Below are 20,992 nucleotides of genomic sequence, written 5' to 3' on the forward strand. Positions count from 1 at the left end.
GGACTCCTCTTTAAATCTGCGTATTCCTCCAAAGCTCAGTTGTCCTGAGTCTGCACAATTCTGCCAGGACCTAGGATCAAGGGAGACACTCAAGTGTTTTAGTGCTATATCTCTGGACACAATGATGAAAATAATCATGGCCTATAAACCTTCAAGCTGCATACTGGACCCGATTCCAACTAAACTACTGAAAGAGCTGCTACCTGTGCTTGGCCCTCCTATGTTGAACATAATAAATGTCTCTCTGTCCACCGGATGTGTACCAAACTCACTAAAAGTGGCATTAATAAAGCCTCTCTTGAAAAAGCCAAACCTTGACCCAGAAAATAAAAAAAACTATCGGCCTATATCGAATCTTCCATTCCTCTCAATTTTTAGAAAAAGCTGTTGCACAGCAACTCACTGCCTTCCTGAAGACAAACAATGTATACAAAATACTTCAGTCTGGTTTTAGACCCCATCATAGCACTGAGACTGCACTTGGGAAGGTGGTAAATGACCTTTTAATGGCGTCAGACCGAGGCTCTGCATATGTCCTCGTGCTCCTAGACCTTAGTGCTGCTTTAGATACCATCGATCACCACATTCTTTTGGAGAGATTGGAAACCCAAATTGGTCTACATGGACAAGTTTTGGCCTGGTTTAGATCTTATCTGTCGGAAAGATATCAGTTTGTCTCTGTGAATGGTTTGTCCTCTGACAAATCAACTGTACATTTCGGTGTTCCTCAAGGTTCCGTTTCAGGACCACTATTGTTTTCACTATATATTTTACCTCTTGGGGGTGTCATTCGAAAACATAATGTTAATTTTCACTGCTATCTGGATGACACACAGCTGTGCATTTTAATGAAACATGGTGAAGCCCCAAAATTGCCCTCGCTAGAAGCCTGTGTTTCAGACATAAGGAAGTGGATGGCTGCAAACGTTCTACTTTTAAACTCGTACAAAACAGAGATGCTTGTTCTAGGTCCCAAGAAACAAAGAGATCTTCTGTTGAATCTGACAATTAATCTTGATGGTTGTACAGTCGTCTCAAATAAAACTGTGAAGGACCTCGACGTTACTCTGAACCCTGATCTCTCTTTTGACGAACATATCAAGACTGTTTCAAGGACAGCTTTTTTCCATCTACGTAACATTGCAAAAATCAGAAACTTTCTGTCCAAAAATGCAGAAAAATGAATCCATGCTTTTGTTACTTCTAGGTTAGACTAATGCAATGCTCTACTTTCCGGCTACCATGATAAAGCACTAAATAAACTTCAGTTAGTGCTAAATACGGCTGCTAGAATCCTGACTAGAACCAAAAAATTTGATCATATTACTCCAGTGCTAGCCTCCCTACACTGGCTTCCTGTTGAGGCAAGGGCTGATTTCAAGGTTTTACTCCTAACCTACAAAGCATTACATGGGCTTGCTCCTACCTAATCTTTCCGATTTAGTCCTGCCGTACATACCTACGCGTACGCTACGGTCACAAGACGCAGGCCTCCTAATTGTCCCCAGAATTTCTAAGCAAACAGCTGGAGACAGGGCTTTCTCCTATAGAGCTCAATTTTTATGGAATGGTCTACCTACCCATGTGAGAGACGCATACTCGGTCTCAACTTTTAAGTCTTTACTGAAGACTCATCTTTTCAGTAGGCCATATGATTGAGTGTAGTCTGGCCCAGGAGTGTGAAGGTGAACGGAAAGGCACTGGAGCAACGAACCGCCCTTGCGGTCTCTGCCTGGCCGGTTCCCCTCTCTCCACTGCGATTCTCTGCCTCTAACCCTATTACAGGGGCTGAGTCACTGGCTTACTGGTGCTCTTCCCTAGGAGGGGTGCGTCACTTGAGTGGGTTGAGTCACTGACGTGGTCTTTCTGTCTGGGTTGGCACCCCCCTTGGGTTGTGCCGTGGCGGAGATCTTTGTGGGCTATACTCGGCCTTGTCTCAGGATGGTAAGTTGGTGGTTGAAGATATCCCTCTAGTGGTGTGGGGGCTGTGCTTTGGCAAAGTGGGTGGGGTTATATCCTTCCTGTTTGGCCCTGTCCGGGGGTATCATCAGATGGGGCCACAGTGTCTCCTGACCCCTTCTGTCTCAGCCAAACAGGAAGGATATAACCCCACCCACTTTACCAAAGCACAGCCCCCACACCACTAGAGGGATATTTTCAGTGGTTTATGTGTCGGGGGGCTAGGGTCAGTCTGTTATATCTGGAGGATTTCTTCTGTCTTATCCGGTGTCCTGTGTGAATTTAAGTATGCTCTCTCTAATTCTCTCTTTCTCTCTCTCTCTCTGAGGACCTGAGCCCTAGGGCCATGCCTCAGGACTACCTGGCATGATGACTCCTTGCTGTCCCCAGTCCACCTGGCTGTGCTGCTGCTCCAGTTTCAACTGTTCTGCCTATGGCTATGGAATCCTGACCTGTTCACCGGACATGCTACCTGTCCCAGACCAGCTGTTTTCAACTCTCTAGAGAAAGCAGGAGCGGTAGAGATACTCTCAATGATCGGCTATGAAAAGCCAACTGACATTTACATTTCGAGGTGCTGACTTGTTGCACCCTCGACAACTACTGTGATTATTATTATTTGACCATGCTGGTCATTTATGAACATTTTAACATCTTGGCCATGTTCTGTTATAATCTCTACCCGGCACAGCCAGAAGAGGACTGGCCACTCCTCATAGCCTTGTTCCTCTCTAGGTTTCTTCCTAGGTTTTGGCCTTTCTAGGGAGTTTTTCCTAGCCACCATGCTTCTAGACCTGCATTGCTTGCTGTTTGGGGTTTAGGCTGGGTTTCTGTACAGCACTTTGATATATCAGCTGATGTAAGAAGGGCTATATAAATACATTTGACTTTGATTTGAAAAATGTATCTATGCCTTTCTTCCAAAATATAGACTCTTAACTTTCATTTGACAAACAATTTGATAGAAGTACAACGCTTTACAAATATCTTCCTTATTTGGGTTCAGTCTTTAGTAGTTCACACCTAATCCCCGTTATATGACACAATGGTTTCCAGATATTCTGTAAGGCCCTGAACATTGTGCAAAATACAACAGAATCAAATTAAACGGAGAAACAGAATTCTCCCCGTTATGATGAGAAATCTGGTCTAATCCAACCCTTCGTGACTTCTAAACCAAAGAGCCTGGCTCAACGCCAGGCTATCAAACAACACACTCAATTAAAACTGATTCAGCTGATAATACCATAACAAAACGTCAGGTTTTAAAAATTCATGAACAAGTTCAAAGAGCTCTTTGAACAACAAAACACTAATCTGATTGATACAATGGAATAGTAATACATAAAAATATGGAACATCAAGAGCCAGCAGATGTAGCCTATATTTGGAGTGTGTAGCGTAACATGTACCACATGTTCCATATCATCAGATTATGATGATACACATGATGAATCACATTTAATCACAGCTTTAATCAAATGCTAACTGATCATTTAATTACACTTGCACGGGGGGGTACCAAGAGTGTGCAAAGCTGTAATCAATGCAAAAGGTGGCTATTTGAAGAATCTCAAATATAAAATTACTACATGATTCCATATGTGTTATTTCATAGTTTTGATGTCTTCACTATTATTCTACAATCTAGAAAATAGTAAAGATAAAGAAAAACCCTTGAATGAGTAGGTGTTCTAGAACTTTTGACCAGTAGTGTATGCGCACCACAGTTTGCCTGTCCCCTTCTCTCTCTCTCCCTCGTCCTGGCAGCATCGCATTAGTGGAAATCAAGACAGTTCTCAGGGCAGAGCTGGTTGTCGCGTTGCCGGGGACAATTTTATCTAACCCTTTCCTAACCTTAACCTAATACTCCTAACCTGCCACGTTAATTCTCCTAACCTGCTGTGTAAGTTCTCTTACCCGGCTCCAAAAAGTTACTTCTGCTAGTCAAAACCAGCAGACCTGCCCTGAGAACAAATTTGGTTTCCACTAATGTGATACAGACTCGCGCTTGCTCTCATGCTCTTTCTCTTCACTAATAATGTGAGTGTGTGTTCAGTCTTAGGTCTGTTACGTGTAGAATACCATAGACTATTCATTGATGATAGGCCCTGGTTTACTGAAGTTGCGAGACATTGTAAGCCAAGAAATTGTGAGATAAGGAATTCCATTGCGAGATGCAGCTTTTGATTGCCGGCCTAGTGCATGGTTCTAACTGTCTGCCTGGTGTCCGACCCTGTGCCTCTCCCATCTCTCTGCATCCCTCGCTAGCTCACCATGAAAGATGTTAACTGTTTGTGTTCTCATTAGTATGGCAACTAATCAGTCTACTCCGTTCAAAAATTGTGAATCTTAGGAGTCGATTCCTTGCGAAATCGAATCGTGATATTCAGAAACGTGAGTTGACACCGGGAGTCGATGTGCAAGCAGTCGAGGAATCAATTATTTTGGAGTCGACTCTCCACCACTAAGTCATTGCCAACAGTTGGAAAGTCCTGTATGGCAATATTTTGAGAAGTTAAATGAGAAGGAAATGCAAACTTTGCGAGGTGGAACTGAGGTACAGCAATGGTAGTACAGGTGCAATGCATCTGAAAGGGACGCACCATGAGACCCAAACCGTTGCTGGCAGCAGGGTGTCTCCTTGATTTCATTATCACCTCTCTCTGTATCCCTGGGAGATCACCGATTAACTTTGATTATGGTCACTGCCCAGCGCCTCTGACGTCTCTGTGACATCACTAAGCCCCGCCCATCGTGCGAGCTGCCGCAGCGGTGCAGCGCAGGTCCTCTGACGTTGAGTTTAATCTGAGTAACGGCAGGTGGCTGACACATACAGCTGTTGGTGTGATTATAAAACACACACTCAGCGTGCACACTAGAGCTGGGACAATAAACCTAAAATTATCAACACCGACAACTTATTGTGGACATTTTTCTGATATTGTTCATTATGATAAATAACCTATAGGGCCCTAATAGAAAAATATGAAGTTTGAAATGAAACGTTTGCTAATATTTGTGATTGTTAACAATTGATAGCTACAACCATCAAAATAGTAGTAGTAGTTTAAAGGGTAATATTTAAAAAATTACTGTGGTGCACATTAAATGTTATAAACATATAGTTCCATTTATTGTTATTGTGATAATTCAGTAAATTTGTTGTGATTTCTGTCAATATCACCCAGCTCTAGGTCACACACAGTCACACACACAGACTGTGCACACAAACGCAGTTAAAATTAGTTCCCTCCCACAGTCACACACACAAACACACGCAGCTACTCCACCCAGTGACTTTGTGACAATGACAAAACAAGTTTAGTAAAGAACAGCCTACGTGCCCACAACACATTTTCCCCATCCTTTCATCTGAACAGTGTTAGGCACTCCTCTCCTCTGCGTGCTGAATATCAAATGGTTATCAGGCTGGGCAGTCATGCAGTAAATGACTGGCTACCCTGTTAATACAACACAGGTTCCCCAGACTGGAGCCAGATGTAATCCCTTACTGACTGTGTGTGTGTGTGTGTGTGTGGTGTGGTGTGGTGTGTGGTGTGTGCGTGTGGTGTGTGGTGTGTGGTGTGTGGTGTGTGTGTGTGCTGTGTGTGTGTGTGTGTGTGTGTTCATGCGTGCATAGGGGACCAGGTGTTGGAAGGATAGGCCTAGCTGATAAACACCACGGGGGACGTAGAAGAGAGGTGCATCTCGGAGGTCTCCTCCAGGTATTTCACCTGACGCCCTGCAGCAGCCTGAGGCTCTGTCCCCTCTTACTCTCCCCGCCACCCTCGACCAGCCCCTCATCTCCCACTTCACCCCGTCTACTCTCCCTTTTCATGCCCTATCATCTCCCCCTCATGAGATTGGCCAGGTGGGAGGCTACAGTACACAATGACACTGAACCATCTCTGGCATGCAGTCGTTCATTAAAATGTTCATTAACACTGTACAGCTCAGGTGATGAGACCTGCTGCCCCACCCGGTCCCCTTAAGCTGACCACCTTGGCCCAGCTGTCTCTGTAACACCCCTCCACCCAGGTAAACACACACCGGCTGGTTAATAAAGAGCCTCTCACACACCAACACACACTTTCTGGTTTAATAAACAAGCCTCTCTATTCAAGCAAAATAAATAAATACGCACGCACACACACACACACACACACACACACACACACACACACACACACACACACACACACACACACACACACAGTTCTGTTTCATTAAGAGGCTCCATGGTGGTGGCACAAACCCCAATCTCCCATACACGCACCGTCTGTTTAATAAACACTCATCCCATCTCAACCCCCAGGAACTGACATTAGTCAACACAAACACAATAAACACCATTACACACGTGTGGGCGCGCACACACACACACACCAATGACCCTATGACGTGGAAGGTCTGATAGATATGGCAGTGTGTGTGTGTGTAATGAATTAGTAACATTTCTCTGGCGGCCTGAGTCGCGTAGGTGAAAAATGCTACTGGTTGCTTCCTTCATTAAGTAGCTTGTCGGTCTGTCAAAGGAGCATGAGAAGTAACGTCACTTTGTGTGTTGATTCGTTTTTAACTGCCGCCGTAATCTGTTTTCTGAACTGAGATTAATCCCGCCTGTCGAGGGCTTCTTATAAATGGAGGTATTAAAGCGTATGAAGTGAGACGCTCCAGCACAAATTAATCTAGCAGGGGTCAGAGAGCGTCTAAATCTAATTTAGGAGAGGAAGAAATAACATGCGTTTGAGATTAATACCTTAAATGTAAACAGATACTGGAAGGAGAGAATCACAAAGATGAAATGAAGAAGGTTGAATCCTGACCTTGGGACAGAGAAAGTTGACCCTCATATCATGCCTCTGTGGCCAGTGTTTCATTGGTTTATGCGTACTCAGACTTTGCTTACTTCATTGGATTTGATACTTGAAATATGGGGAACCACTGCTAAATTGATGCATATCTCAAGCCTACAGCAAGTTTAGCTAAACATTCTGTATAGAAAATGTTCATATGTATTGCATGCTCAGAAATGGAAGTACATTGTCCTCAGAAAGTATTCACACCCCTTGACTTTTTCCACATTCTGTTGTGTTACAAAGTGGGATTAAAATTGATTTTTTTTTAAAATTATTGGTCAACGATTTACACTAAATATTCTTTAATGTCAAAGTGGAAGAAAAATTATAACATTTGTTGTCATGGGCGTCGTCGTGGAAATGACCGGACCAAGGTGCAGCGTGGTGAGTGTACATTTTCCTTTATTTATGTAAATGTCGCCAACAAAACAAGAAACAAAGAAACAACCGTGAAGCTTACTAGGGCTATAGTGCCACTAACAAAGATAACTACCCTCAAAATACAAAGGAAAAAGGCTGCCTATGTATGATTCCCAATCAGAGACAACGACAGACAGCTGCCTCTGATTGGGAACCACACTCGGCCAAAAACAAAGAAATATAACACATAGAATGCCCACCCTAATCACACCCTGGCCTACCCAAAATAGAGACTAAAACCCTCTCTATGGCCAGGGCGTGACATTTGTAAAAATAAATAAATAAACATCAGGAATAATAAAATAATCATATCTTGATTAGATAACTATGCAACCCCCTAAGTCAATATATGTTAGAACCTCATTTGGCAGCAATTACAGATTTGTGTCTTTCTGGATTAGTCTCTAAGAGCTTTCCACACCTGGATTGTGCAACATTTGCCCATTATTCTTTTCAAAACTCTTCTAGCTCTGTCAAATTGGTTGTTGATCATTGCTAAACAACTATTTTCAGGTCTTGCCATAGATTTTCAAGTAGATTTTCAAGATACTCACTGTCTTCTTGGTATGCAACTCCAGTGTAGATTTGGCAATGTGTTTTATGTTATTGTCCTGCTGAAAGGTAAATTCATCTCCCAGTGTCTGGTGGAAAGCAGACTGAACCAGGTTTTCCTTTAGGATTTTGCCTGTGCTTAGCTCCATTATATTTATTTGTTATCCTGAAAAACTCCCCAGATCACAAGCATACCCATAACATGATGCAGCCACCACTATGCTTGAAAATATTGAGAGTGGTACTCAGTAATGTGTTGTATCGGATTTGCCCCAAACATTACACGCTGTATTTTTTGTTGTTGCAAACAGGATGCATGTTTTCGAATATTTGTATTCTGTACATGGTGTCTTTTCACTCTGTCAATTAGGTTAGTATTGTGGAGTAACTACAATGTTGTTGATCCCTCCTCAGTTTTCTCCTATCACAGCCATTAAACTTTGTAACTGTTTTAAAGTCACCATTGGCCTCATGGTGAAATCCCTGAGCGGTTTCCTTCCTCTCCGGCAACTGAGTTAGAAAGGACACCTGTATCCTTGTAGGTACTGGGTGTACTGATACACAATCCAAAGTGCTAATTAAGAACTTTACCATGCTCAAAGGGATATTTAATGCCTGCTTTTTTTCTACTAATAGATGCCCTTCTTTGCAAGCCACTGGAAAACTCTCCCTGGTCTTTGTGGTGGAATTTGTGTTTGAAATTCACTGCTCGACAGAGACCTTTACCAATAATTGTATGTGTGGGGCACAGTCATTAAAAAATTATGTTAAACACTATTAATGCACACAGAGTGAGCCAATGGAACTTATTATGTGACTTGTTAAGCACATTTTTACCCCTGTACTTATTTAGGCTTGACATAACAAAGGGGTTGAATACTTATTGACCCAAGATACTTCAGCTTTTCATTTTTAATTCATTTGTACCAAAACAATTCTAAAAACATTATTCATTTACATTTACATTTACATTACATTTAAGTCATTTAGCAGACGCTCTTATCCAGAGCGACTTACAAATTGGAAAGTTCATACATATTCATCCTGGTCCCCCCGTGGGAATTGAACCCACAACCCTGGCGTTGCAAGCGCCATGCTCTACCAACTGAGCCACACGGGAATCATTCCACTTTGACATTATGGCATATTGTGTGTAGGCCAGGGACAAAAACAACTACATTTAATTAATTAAAAATTCAGGCTGTAAAACAACAAAATGTGGGGGAAAAAGGGTGTGAATACTTTGGAAGGCACTGTATATCCCAAGAGAATTCATAGCTTACTGTGAATTACTATACAGCATGACTATGCCAGTAGCTCTAGGGTATTTTCTAAGAGCTTCCTAAAGACTGAGAGACATATTAGTTGACTATATACACCATACTAATCATCCCATACAATCTGTCTCATCCCATAACCACACATAATGATACACGCCACATGGGAACAATGTGGCATGCCTTCCCTTCACGCCGCTGTCAGTCAGTCAGTCACACAGCAATAACATACAGACACCGTGACACACACAATCTACGGCAACAGCTGGGGAGAATCCAAACAAACGTGGATAGACGAGACGTCAGGAGGAGGGAAGAGAAAACAGTGTCGAGTTTAACGAGAGGAAAGCTGTTTCAGATGGGTTGTCAGTAGCCTGTCTCTGCCTGAGCTGCGTTCAAAAGATGACATCTGGATTGAGCTGCATCATTAGAGGAGTTTCAAAAGGCTGCGCGATGATCAGGTGAACAGTGTTGACAGGACATGAAACAAAGCCTGTATTGTAGCGCTTGTGCATCAATTTCATTGTTTCCCCTCTCATCTCTTTCAGCTGTAACTCAACACCAAAGCCTGATGGAGTATGGCACATCATTAGCAATAGAGACAGAAGGGATGCAGGGGGGAAATTATTTTGACTTATACGCAAAAGGGGATTCAGTATGCCTGTGTTCTACACTTCTACAGAGATGGAGAACGAGACCGAGAACGAGAGCAAGAGCGAGAGAGAGAGGTCCTCCCCTCTCAGAGGACCTGAGCCCTAGGACCATGCTTCAGGACTACCTGGCCTGATGACTCCTGGCTGTCCCCAGTCTGGTCGTTTCAACTGTTCTGCCTGCGGCTATGGAACCCTGACCTGTTCACTGGACGTGCTACCTTGTCCCGGACCTGCTGTTTTCGACACTCTCTCTCTACCGCATCAGCTGTCTCGATCTCTGAAAGCTCAGCTATGAAAAGCCAACAGACATTTACTACCGAGGTACTGACCTGTTGCACCCTCTACAATAACTGTGATTACTATTTGACCCTGCTGGTCATCTATGAACGTTTGAACATCTTAAAGAACAATCTGGCCTTAATGGCCATGTACTCTTATAATCTCCACCCGGCACAGCCAGAAGAGGACTGGCCACCCCTCAGAACCTGGTTCCTCTCTAGGTTACTTGCTAGGTTCCTACCTTTCTAGGGAGTTTTTCCTAGCCACCGTGCTTCTACACTGCATTGCTTGCTGGTTGGGGTTTTAGGCTGGGGTTTTCTGTATAGCACTTTGTGACATCTGCTGAAAATGTATTTGATTTGAGAGAGAGAGAGAGCGAGCGAGGGAGAGAGAGAGAAAGAAGAAAGCGAAACAGAACAAGGGGCAAAGTCAAATTGGGATATTTATATCAAGAGCGTCACTATGTACACTGTTGGGCCAGACTCCACTGGGGACCATGAAAGGCTGAGGAGGATTGTGGGTAATTCATCAGGCGGTGGCTGTGCGGAGGCCCTTGATTAGTGTCGAAAAGGAACCTCAGTCAGGATTCTACAGCCTGCCGGAAGCCCATTCATTATTCCACATTGTCAGTGTCCCAGAGCATTGCTCCACGTGTCACTTTAGACAGAAACATCCATGTTGGAGATTTGACGAGTCTGACTACTACATAACTGCTGAGACCTGAGAGATGAGATGCTGTGTGTCTGGGATATTTTTCTAACCATTGTGTGCATGTTTCCCCTTAACTAGTGGCAGAAGCCAAGTCACCTGTTTCAACTAAAAACATGATTTATTTCAACAAATATAACAATTATTTATATATTTGATACTTACACAAAAGCAATGATCCTGATATGAAACACTTAAAAAACAACCCAACAATGCTGAACATCCACAAGCACATTACATCACGATTCTAAAAACACAAGTCACGTTTTAAATTGGCCGATATCCTAGGCATCCTTGTGCCTTACGGGTGTCCCACACAGTGCCTGAGGAGAATCCCTGTCTCTGTAGAAGGGAGATACCAGAGATACCAGTGTCGACAGGACCCGAGAACAGTACTGATAACCACCGTCTCTCCTCCCAAAATGTCATTAGGCATTCTGTCTCCCTACATAATCTGCCATGTTGATTTTGTTTGCCTTTGATATAACAGTCTTATCTTTGTACCCTTTGCACAGCGTGGATTTATCCCCAGGCAACATGAGAGAAAGTCACTTTTATCCAAATTCCCCAAAATGACTAAGTAACAAAAGGAGGGAAACTAATTACGTATCACAGAGGCATATCTTAAACCAGGCTTATTATCCACTCACGTCCTTGAGTGGTGGCGCAACACTGACCTTGTCATGCAAAAGAGAATATATTTCTCCTGCCCTGTTTAGATACATTTATTTATTTAAACTTTATTTAACTAGGCAAGTCAGTTAAGAAAACATTCTTATTTACAATGACGGCCTTCCCCGGCCAAACCCTAACCCGGATGACGATGGGACTCCCAATCACGGCCGGCTGTAATACCGCCTGGATAGTGTTGAGTGTGTGTGTAGTCTTACCAGTGTCGTTTCCTTGGCTCCCCTCTCTCTTCAGCATCTGGACAGCTCCCACGTATTTCTTCAGCTGGACCTTGAGGACCTCGTTCTCCCTGCAGACACACACAAACAGAGAATCAAGGCCTATGCCCAGACAGAGAGAGCAGCAGACTGGAACATTACACAGACAGGAACAGTAGCTATGTTGGTTCCTGTGTATGTGGCGGGCTTACAGCCTTGTAAACCCCAGCCCATCTCTGGAGCTGGATTATACATGCAGCCCTACAGGTTTTCTGTGATTGCTTACTGTCACTGGAGACTGTGCACAAGGGTGGTGCAAGTGTGTGTGTGTGTGTGTATGTTCAGAAAAAGTGTGTAGCGGTATATGTTCTTACAGGGCCTGTGCGGATGATTACGGTTTGTTTGAGGGAAAATCAATCAGAATCTAAGAGAATTACAGTGCTGTAAATAATAACTACCTGCATTCCTCCCCTGCTCTTTGTACCCTGCTTATCGCATCCCATTTTACCCCTACAAAGGACACTCGGGATGGGAGATCTCTGAAAGCCGGCTGATGAGCTCTCGGTGGGACGATTGGGCCGTTGTTATCGGAGTCGGCGAGCCGAGACACAATTCCGCTGCCATTTAATTCAAGGTAATAAATGGTCTGGCGTTCCGGAGGCGAGGGAGGGGATTCCACGGCTCAAGTGCGTCTCATCGATCTCAGAATGTGCCCTCCTGCTGAGTCACAGGCAGGTTAACAGTCACACACAAAAACACAGGTTGGCTTTAACCCATGTAAGCCCGTCTCACATACACACACAATCCCACAGGTCCGCTTTGTGTGTGTAAGCCCACACACACGTCTCCTGTACATGTCTAATGTTACATTGGAGAAATAGAGGCTGACTGCAGGATGTGTACTGCAGGATATATAAACTATAAATGGCTCGCTCAGGAACCAGACGCCTGAGGAACTGGACTGAAACACAAACACACATCTCCTCTACATCTAGAGGTAGAGATACAATGATACAACTAAAGACACAGAAGAGACGTAGAAACAGAGAGAAATTCCATATTGACACAGGTATATCTATATAATAAGAGCAACCTACAGGCCATATGGGTCTATGTAGTTTATCACTATGTAGCCGTCTATTGTACTGTAAAGTAATATAAAAGGTGTCCCCGCAGGAAAGACAATGTAGAGAACATCCTATGAGGATAATGTAGAAGCTGTGTTATTACACAAACCCCACCCAAATCCACAGTATCTGACCAAATTCAAATCCCTGGAACTGTAGAATATGTCGCAGACAATCATTTTTATATGGGTTTATCATTCTACATTACGGTGCAAGTGTCCCTGAAAGTTTCAAAGGCATCCTACAGCACTCACCTTCCTGTGTATTATACAACCGGCACGTGTGGTTGAGGGCGTTTAACATGGAGGGTATTCCGCCCAAAAAGCTCTCTGTCTAAATGGACGCTCTCTAAACCCATTAGTGAAATTGGATCAGTGGAGTGAGTCTCAGACAGCGTGAGGAAAAGCCCAGATATCAGAGAGAGTGAGAGGCAGGAAGAGACGCAACACAACTTCCTGTGACCTCTACTGAGGGCTTCTGGGATAGAGGTCACAGAGGTTTTATTTGGATTTGACAGTTTAAAAAAAATGCTATAAAGCTGCTCCAGTTAGAGAAAACATTACAGTAATACACTCAGAGGATAAAACAAAACAAAGCCAAAATAAAGGATGTTTAAGACTAAGAGCAATTTAGAGCAGGGGTTCTCAAACCTCTCGTTCAATGTATTTTAACTATTCCACAGATAGCACACCCAATACAAATTGTCAACTAATCATCAAGCACTTGACTAGATGAATTAGGTGACTTAGTTCAGGGGATTCACTGAGGAGATGTTTGAGAACCACTTATTTATATGCTCTGCAAACAATGCTTCAAACATGTACTTTGGTTTTCCTTTCATAAACATTCTTGTTCAATGCCCACAGCACAGTAAAGTTAGGCAGACAGTGTACAGTAGAAGATTGTTCAAAGTGGGAGAACTTCAACTGTACAGTAGCCCCTTGAGACAGCTGGATAATTGACTTCACAAAGCAGCAAAACAACTAAAATCCTCTCAACAACTACAGTAAAACCGCCCAAACCTTAGGTGTTTTCTTTACAGTACATCAAAATTTTCCATTCCCAACAACCTTCAGGAAACGCTGAATGACAATAAGAAAAACTCACAATCTCTCTTTAGTCTTCTCTCAGTGGGTTTCTTCTAACCACCCACCAAACAGAGAGAAGGACCACTTTCTCCTTGGCCAGGCCCGCTCTCTCCTGGCTGCGTGCCTACCCGCCAGCCTGGGTGAGTTCTAGTTTCTGCTCTGCTAACGTCACTGGGAGACTGGCCGGAGCTCCATGCTGGTAGGGAATAGGATTTCTCTGCACGTGTGTATGTGTCCGTGCGTGCAAACATGTGCCTCATTCAGTCAGGAATGTACATAGCGTACATTCGGAAAGTATGCAGACCCCTTGACTTTTTCCACATGTTTCTAACATGTATTAAATATGTTTTCCCCCTCATCAATCTACACACAATAGCCCATAATGACAAAGCAAAAATCAGGTTTTTAGAAATTTTGCACATTTATAAAAAATACTAAACTCAAGTATTACATTTACATAAGTATTTAGACCTTTTACTCAGTACTTTGTTGAAGCACCTTTCACAGCGATTACAGCCTTAAGTCGTCTTGGGTATGATGCTACAAGCTTGGCACACCTGTATTTGGGGAGTTTCTCCCATTCTTCTCTGCAGATCCTCTCAAGCTCTGTCAGGGTGGATGGGGAGCGTCTCTCCAGAAATGTTCGATCGGGTTCAAGTCCGGGCTCCGACTGGGCCACTCAAGGACATTCAGAGACTTGTCCCGAAGCCACTCCTGCGTTGTCTTGGCTGTGCGCTTAGGGTGGTTGTCCTGTTGGAAGGTGAACCCTCACCCCAGTCTGAGGTCCTGAACGCTCTGGAGCAGGTTTTCATCAAGTGTTTCTCTGTACTTTGCTCCGTTCATCTTTCCCTCGATCCAGACTAGTCTCCCAGTCCCTGCCGCTGAAAAACAACCCAACAACATGATGCTGCCACCACCATGCTTCACCGTAGGGATGGTGCCAGGTTTCCTCCAGACGTGACGCTTAGCATTCAGGCCAAGTGTTCAATCTTGGTTTCATCAGACCAGAGAATCTTGTTTCTCATGGTCTGAGTCTTTAGGTGCCTTTTGTCAAACTCCAAGCAGGCTGTCATGTGCCTTTTACTGAGTGGCTTCCATCTGGCCACTCTACCATAAAGGCCTGATTGGTGGAGTGCTGCAGAGATGGTTGTCCTTCTGGAAGGGTCTCCCATTTCCACAGAGGAACTCTAGAGCTCTGTCAGAGTGACCATCGGGTTCTTGGTCACCTCCTTGACCCTTCTCCCCCGATTGCTCAGGTCACTGTGTGTGGGACCTTATATAGACAGGTGTGTGGCTTTCATGTTCAATCAATTGAATTTACCACAGGTGGACTTCAATCAAGTTGTAGAAACATCTCAAGGATGATCAAATGGAAACAGGATGCATCTGAGCTTAATTGCGAGTCTCACAGCAGAGGGTCTGAATACTTGTGTTAAAAAAATATATATTTTGTATACATTTGCACACCAAAAAAAATCTGTTTTCGCTTTCTCATTATGGGGTATTGTGTGTAGATTGATGAGGATTTTTTTTGCATTTAATCCATTTTAGAATAAGACTGTAACGTAACAAAATGTGGAAAAAGTCAAGGGGTCTGAATACTTTCAGAATGCACGTCAGAAGCACTGCCTCAGTCAGTGTGTGGCCCACGTCTTAACCAGCACAGTACCCACTCCTCTCACTGTGCTGAATCAATATGGGTACCTCTATGAGAGCAGCTCAGCCCAGCTCACATCCACTGGGCTTTGTTAGACACAAACACAGGGAGGGCTTACTTACCAGCGTCAGTATTTTTAGCTACTATTGATCCGATCAGGCCAGATTTGGGTGGAGGATAGCACTTGAGTTTGAGTGGCTGGAGTTTCCAGTTTGTCTTGAAGGCGTAGAGGAGCGGAAAGACTAAACCACTCAAATGTAAACGTGCACATCGCAGCATACTCAACACTTAAAAACACACATATTGAACTCCTAAAGACTGTTTCCAGTGAGTGTGGGTTTGTCTGTCTCTAACCACCAATATTCCTACTGTAGCCATGGGAAGCTGCCACTGGGAACAACAACCACCAGCGATCTGGTACCCACCTGCCCAGAGCCTGGACCTTGGCTGTGTGTCTCTCCTCCAGCTCATCCAGGCGTCTCCTCAGGGCGTCTGTCTCCTGTCTCAGCCCAGCAGAGTGCTCCATCTCCCCATCCAGCAGGCTGCGCAGGGACCTGGAGCCCCGGAGTACACAACAGCACAATACTGTTAGCATACAGTCACACACACACAACAGAACACTGGCATACACTGTCTGCTCACAACTCTCAGAAAACCCACATACATACATAGCTCTTAATTCCCCTTGATTTTTCACGTCAAAGATCAACTCATCCCACCAACATTAGCAGAGAGGATCTCACATGTTCAGATCATCCAGCTCATCCTTCCTGTTCATCATGGCTACTATGGCCTGGCGGAGCTCCACTGTGGACAGAGGACAGAGACCGTTAACAACACTGAGACAAACAAAACACAGACACAAACAAATTGATATATATCTCTGTACAAGTGTTTACTGTTCACATTTCTTTTACTCAGCTCATATTTAAGTCTCATCATTAGCGGAGCTGACTGATACCTAAATACTAACCTGGTTCCATACTGTACTGTGCTGCCTGTAGCCAACTCTTCTGTCGTTGTCATGACTACACACGAGTTAGCTCCAGAACATAGAGCATGGGACCCGCCAGGCTACTAATATACTACCTCTGCCCAGATACAAACACACTTTAGCACCATACTGTCACAGCACAGCTCTGTATTCACATGACGGATATAGGCTAATATATAGCACTGCACTGCGAGAAGTAGGTCTATGGAAAAAGGGCCAAGATACGGCAGCCTTATGAATACCAAAGTATTTACTCAATTAAAAGCAAATGAATAATGCAGATCAGCTCTTGGCTACATTAACAGTAGGGAAGCGCGAAGAAGTGGAGCGCGGTTTGGCCCCAGACGCATTTCAAAAAGTACGTTTACAACCCAAAGTGCCTGGTTGAGGAGGTGAAGAAGAGGATGAGGAAGAAGAAGAAAGGTAGAGGAGAGCCCCATTATATCTGGAGCTCCCAATTCCACATCAGTGCTCCAGAAATAGGTGTGACATTTACAACAACCATGCGTTCACCACAGGAAGTTAGCACCGGAAATCCATTAAGGAGCTTTATAGAGAGGCGCCCCTCTGTTGCACTACAACTGTGTGTGTGTGTGCTTGTGCGTATGTGGGTTTGTGTGTGATGCTGGCAGTGTATGGATTTGGACAATGGTTCCCATTACAGATCCAGGTAAGCGGCAGACGCCATTATGTTTTCGTTTTTTTTACTGCACACAATGTTCTGTACACAAAAGCACACAAACACAAATACACACACACAGCTCTCTTCTTTTGAGAGCCCCTAATCTGTGAGTGTTCGACTATAGACGTGAGTCATGACTATAGATGTGCCTGTGGGTCTAAATGTGCCGCCACACTCAGATCCCCTGCCCTAACTCACATTACAGGCTTAGTGTGTTCCACACACAGGAAACAGCATCAATATGAGCATCAGCCGGGCTACCCTCTTAAGCTTTAAGAAATTACGCAAATCACGTTCTGGAGTCAAAAACAGAGACAGTGTGTAAACTGTTGACTGGATCAGGGCATTTTACATTCCATGAAGATTTGAAAAGACAGTAGAGCGGACAAAATGTCAATTAATGGTTGTGTTGTTTACCGAAATGAAATCTATCAAATAAGACATGCTTTTCTGAGTGTACCGTTCTGTTTCACTCATATCATCCTTTGTTAGAGTCAACTGTAGGCTACCGTGAGTACACAGAGGCACACTGACGCAGCAGTGCCATCACCTGGTTGAATAAGGGATTTTTTTATTATTATTTTTATCTAGACAAGTCAGTTAAGAACAAATTCTTATTTTTAATGACGGCCTAGGAACAGTGGGTTAACTGCCTTGTTCAGGGGCCGAACTACAGAATTTGACCTTGTCAGCTCGGGGATTCGCTCTTGCAACCTTTAGGTTACTAGTCCAACGCTCTAACCACTAGGCTACCTGCCACCCAAATGATCATCATACAGGATTCCCTTCTTATTACCAAACACATGTACAGTATACCATACACACCCACTGTCATTGACTCAGGTAGACCAGGGGTGGCACTGGGCAGTACACTGGAGAGAGGTGCATTCTGGACCGGCGGGCTGGGCTCCAAGCTGTAACACCACAGAGAGAGAGAGGTTGCGTATATATCTCCATCCAATAACTCAAATCAAATGTTATTTGTCACATGCGCCAAATACAACAGGTGTAGGTAGACCTTACAGTGAAATGCTTACTTACAAGCCCTTAACCAACAATGCAATTTTAAGAAAAGACCCCCAAAAAATAAAAGTAACAAATAATTAAAGAGAAGCAGTAAAATAACAATAGCGAGGCACCGGTTAGTCGAGGTAATTGAGGTAATATGTACATGTAGGTAGAGTTATTAAAGTGACTATGCACAGATAATAACAGAGAGTAGCAACAGCGTAGAAGAGGGGGGAGGAGTATGGGGGCAATGCAAATAGTCTGGGTAGCCATTTGATTAGATGTTCAGGAGTCTTATGGCTTGGGGGTAGAAGCTGTTTCAAAGCCTCTTGGACCTAGACTTGGCGCTCCGGTACCGCTTGCCATGTGGTAGCAGAGAGAACAGTCTATGACTAGGGTGACTGGAGTCTTTGACAATTTTTAGGGCCTTCCTCTGACACCGCCTGGTATAGAGGTCCTGGATGGCTGGAAGCTTGGCCACGGTGATGTACTGGGCCGTACACACTACCCTCTGTAATGCCTTGCGGTCGGAGGCCGAGCAGTTGCCATACCAGGCAGTGATGCAAACAGTCAGGATGCTCTCGATTGTGTAGCTGTAAAACCTTTTGAGGATCTGAGGACCCCTGTCAAATATTTTAAGTCTACTGAGGCGGAATAAGTTTTGTCGTGCTCTCTTCACGAATGTCTTGGTGGGCTTGGACCATGTAAGTTTGTTGGTGATGTGGATGCCAAGGAACTTGAAGCTCTCAACCTGCTCCACTACAGCCCCGTCAATGAGAATGGGGGCGTGCTTCTTTTCCTTTAGTCCACAATCATCTCCTTTGTCTTGATCACGTTGAGGGAGATGTTGTTGTCCTGGCACCACACGGCCAGGTCTCTGACCTCCTCCCTATAGGCTGTCTCATTGTTGTCAGTAATCAAGCCTAACACTGTTGTGTCATCTGCAAACTTAATGATGGTGTTGGAGTCGTGCCTGGCCATGCAGTCATGAGTGAACAGGGAGTACAGGAGGGGACTGAGCACGCACCCCTGAGGGGACCCCGTGTTGAGGATCAGTGTGGCGGATATGTTGTTATCTACCCTTACCACCTGGGGGCGGCCCATCAGGAAGTCCAGGGTCCAGTTGCAGAGGGAGGTGTTTAGTCCCAGGGTCCTTAGCTTAGTGATGAGCTTTGAACTCAAAATGATTGATTGGAGTGCAGTTTTCCTCCCACCCTTGTTAAGATGATGCTTATGTAAAATGGACTGACAACTAACTTGAACTGTAGCTGGGATCTGGTCGTCTCGTAGTCGCCGACTGGACCTGTGGAATCTGTCTGTACAGGAAATGCAACCGTATCTTTCACTGAGCCGACTGAAACAAAATGAAAGTGAAAAACAATGAGAGAGAGAAAGTACCTAAATGCTGACGTATCTGTCTGGGTTTAATGCTTTCCATATTCTACAAAAGCTTAGTAAATTTACACTTCCGTTTTCTCATGAGCTTTATCACTAAGCAACCTCGCCCACTATTCTCTTTTAACGCCAGTCTGCTGTTGCTATAGAAACTATCCCCAAAAATGAACACATATGAACCAACACATTATAACCAAAATTCTGTAGTTATGTAAGAAATGACTGTTGGGCGCAGAGGACTGGGTTGAGAAACACTGCTGTAGAGGAGAGGAGCCTCACCTGGCTGAGCGTAGGAGTGGCTGGAGGCCACAGGAATGAGGATGTCTGAACTGTCATTATCAGTTATGGCCTGCAGGGCACTCCACGTTGACACTCTGTAACAGACACACACGTTACAACACAGATAAAGTACACCTGTTTATATCAATTCTTGATTAGGAGTTTCTCTCTTTGCTTATTGTATAGTTAAGAAAGTGCTAGATGATGTATAATCCTTAGTCTCCATGGTTACTCACTGGTCAGCGTTGGCCGTGCCATGAAAGGGGCTCTGTGGCTGTGGCCTACTCTTGTATACCTCTTCCTCCTCCTCATCATTATCAATAATCTTGGTGTCAGGCAGAGCTCTGGAGAAAGGATGAGACCCGGCCCAGCTGACTATCCCAGGATCAGGCAGCCCGTTCTGGAGAGGCGAGAGGGAGAAGGACTCCAGTGGGTAAATACCCTCCTCCAGACTGACCTGAGGAGCAGTGGTGCTCTTCCTGAGGGTGACAGTCCCCCCCCCCACCTCTTCCTCATCCTCCGCTCCCCCATCCAGGTCGTCGAAGGAGATGATGTTGGTGATTTTCTTTTTCCTCCGTCGCTCCTTCCTCAGGCCAGAGTCTGGAGAGGAGAGAAGACATGTAGTCAGTTACATCTCCATGTTTGTTGGTGTATTATTCCTTCCCTGAGTAATAATATGAATAGAACTGAATAGAAATTATTGTTTATATGCACTGTCCCCCTCAGTGTCTGAGTTCCTTGTAATTTCTCCTCCCTACCTGCGGAGACGCTGCGTGGCAGGATAGGCAGTGGGTCTGATGAGCCGTCAGTGCAGTGTGTAGGGGTGAAGCCTGGCACCACAGCGGTGACGGTGCTGATCTCTCGAAGTAGAGTGCTCACCCCCTGGGTCGACTCCTTCCATAGGCTCCCTATGCCCTGGGTGGACTCCTTCAGGAGGTGGCTCACGGAGGAGGAGGAGCCGCCCGCCCGGGTCACACCGTTCAGGTCTGTGTTGTCGATGTTGATGGCAAACAGGATGGAGTTTAGTCCTGTGTGAAGGGTGGAGAGAGAGGAGAGGGTCTAGTTACTAGTCGTTCACACATCACTAATGGTAGTGGATAAGGTGAGTTGGTTCTCCCAAACTAACAATGAGAATTGGAAAAGTGCTACATAAATCCAAATCCAT

The 20,992-nt window shown here is 44.5% G+C and overlaps 1 protein-coding gene across 2 annotated transcripts in view; it reads right to left on the reverse strand.

Moving 5' to 3' along the window:
- LOC129828957 (sorting nexin-29-like) overlaps positions 1-20,992 on the reverse strand; it is a 122,178-nt gene that overhangs the window by 92,544 nt on the left and 8,642 nt on the right. Inside the window, exons 7-15 of one of the 2 annotated variants that reach the window (XM_055890301.1) lie at positions 20,586-20,855; positions 20,333-20,427; positions 20,064-20,227; positions 19,828-19,922; positions 19,411-19,507; positions 17,971-18,059; positions 16,213-16,276; positions 15,895-16,023; positions 11,601-11,689 (exon numbers count right to left, since the gene is read on the reverse strand). In XM_055890301.1, coding sequence (XP_055746276.1) covers positions 11,601-11,689; positions 15,895-16,023; positions 16,213-16,276; positions 17,971-18,059; positions 19,411-19,507; positions 19,828-19,922; positions 20,064-20,227; positions 20,333-20,427; positions 20,586-20,855 — 1,092 coding nt within the window. Of the gene's footprint in view, positions 1-11,600; positions 11,690-15,894; positions 16,024-16,212; positions 16,277-17,970; positions 18,060-19,410; positions 19,508-19,827; positions 19,923-20,063; positions 20,428-20,585; positions 20,856-20,992 lie in introns of both variants that reach the window. The other variant, XM_055890300.1, reaches the window with a different exon arrangement.

This window comes from Salvelinus fontinalis, chromosome 30 (genome assembly GCF_029448725.1).
Source record: "Salvelinus fontinalis isolate EN_2023a chromosome 30, ASM2944872v1, whole genome shotgun sequence".
NCBI lineage: Eukaryota > Metazoa > Chordata > Actinopteri > Salmoniformes > Salmonidae > Salvelinus > Salvelinus fontinalis.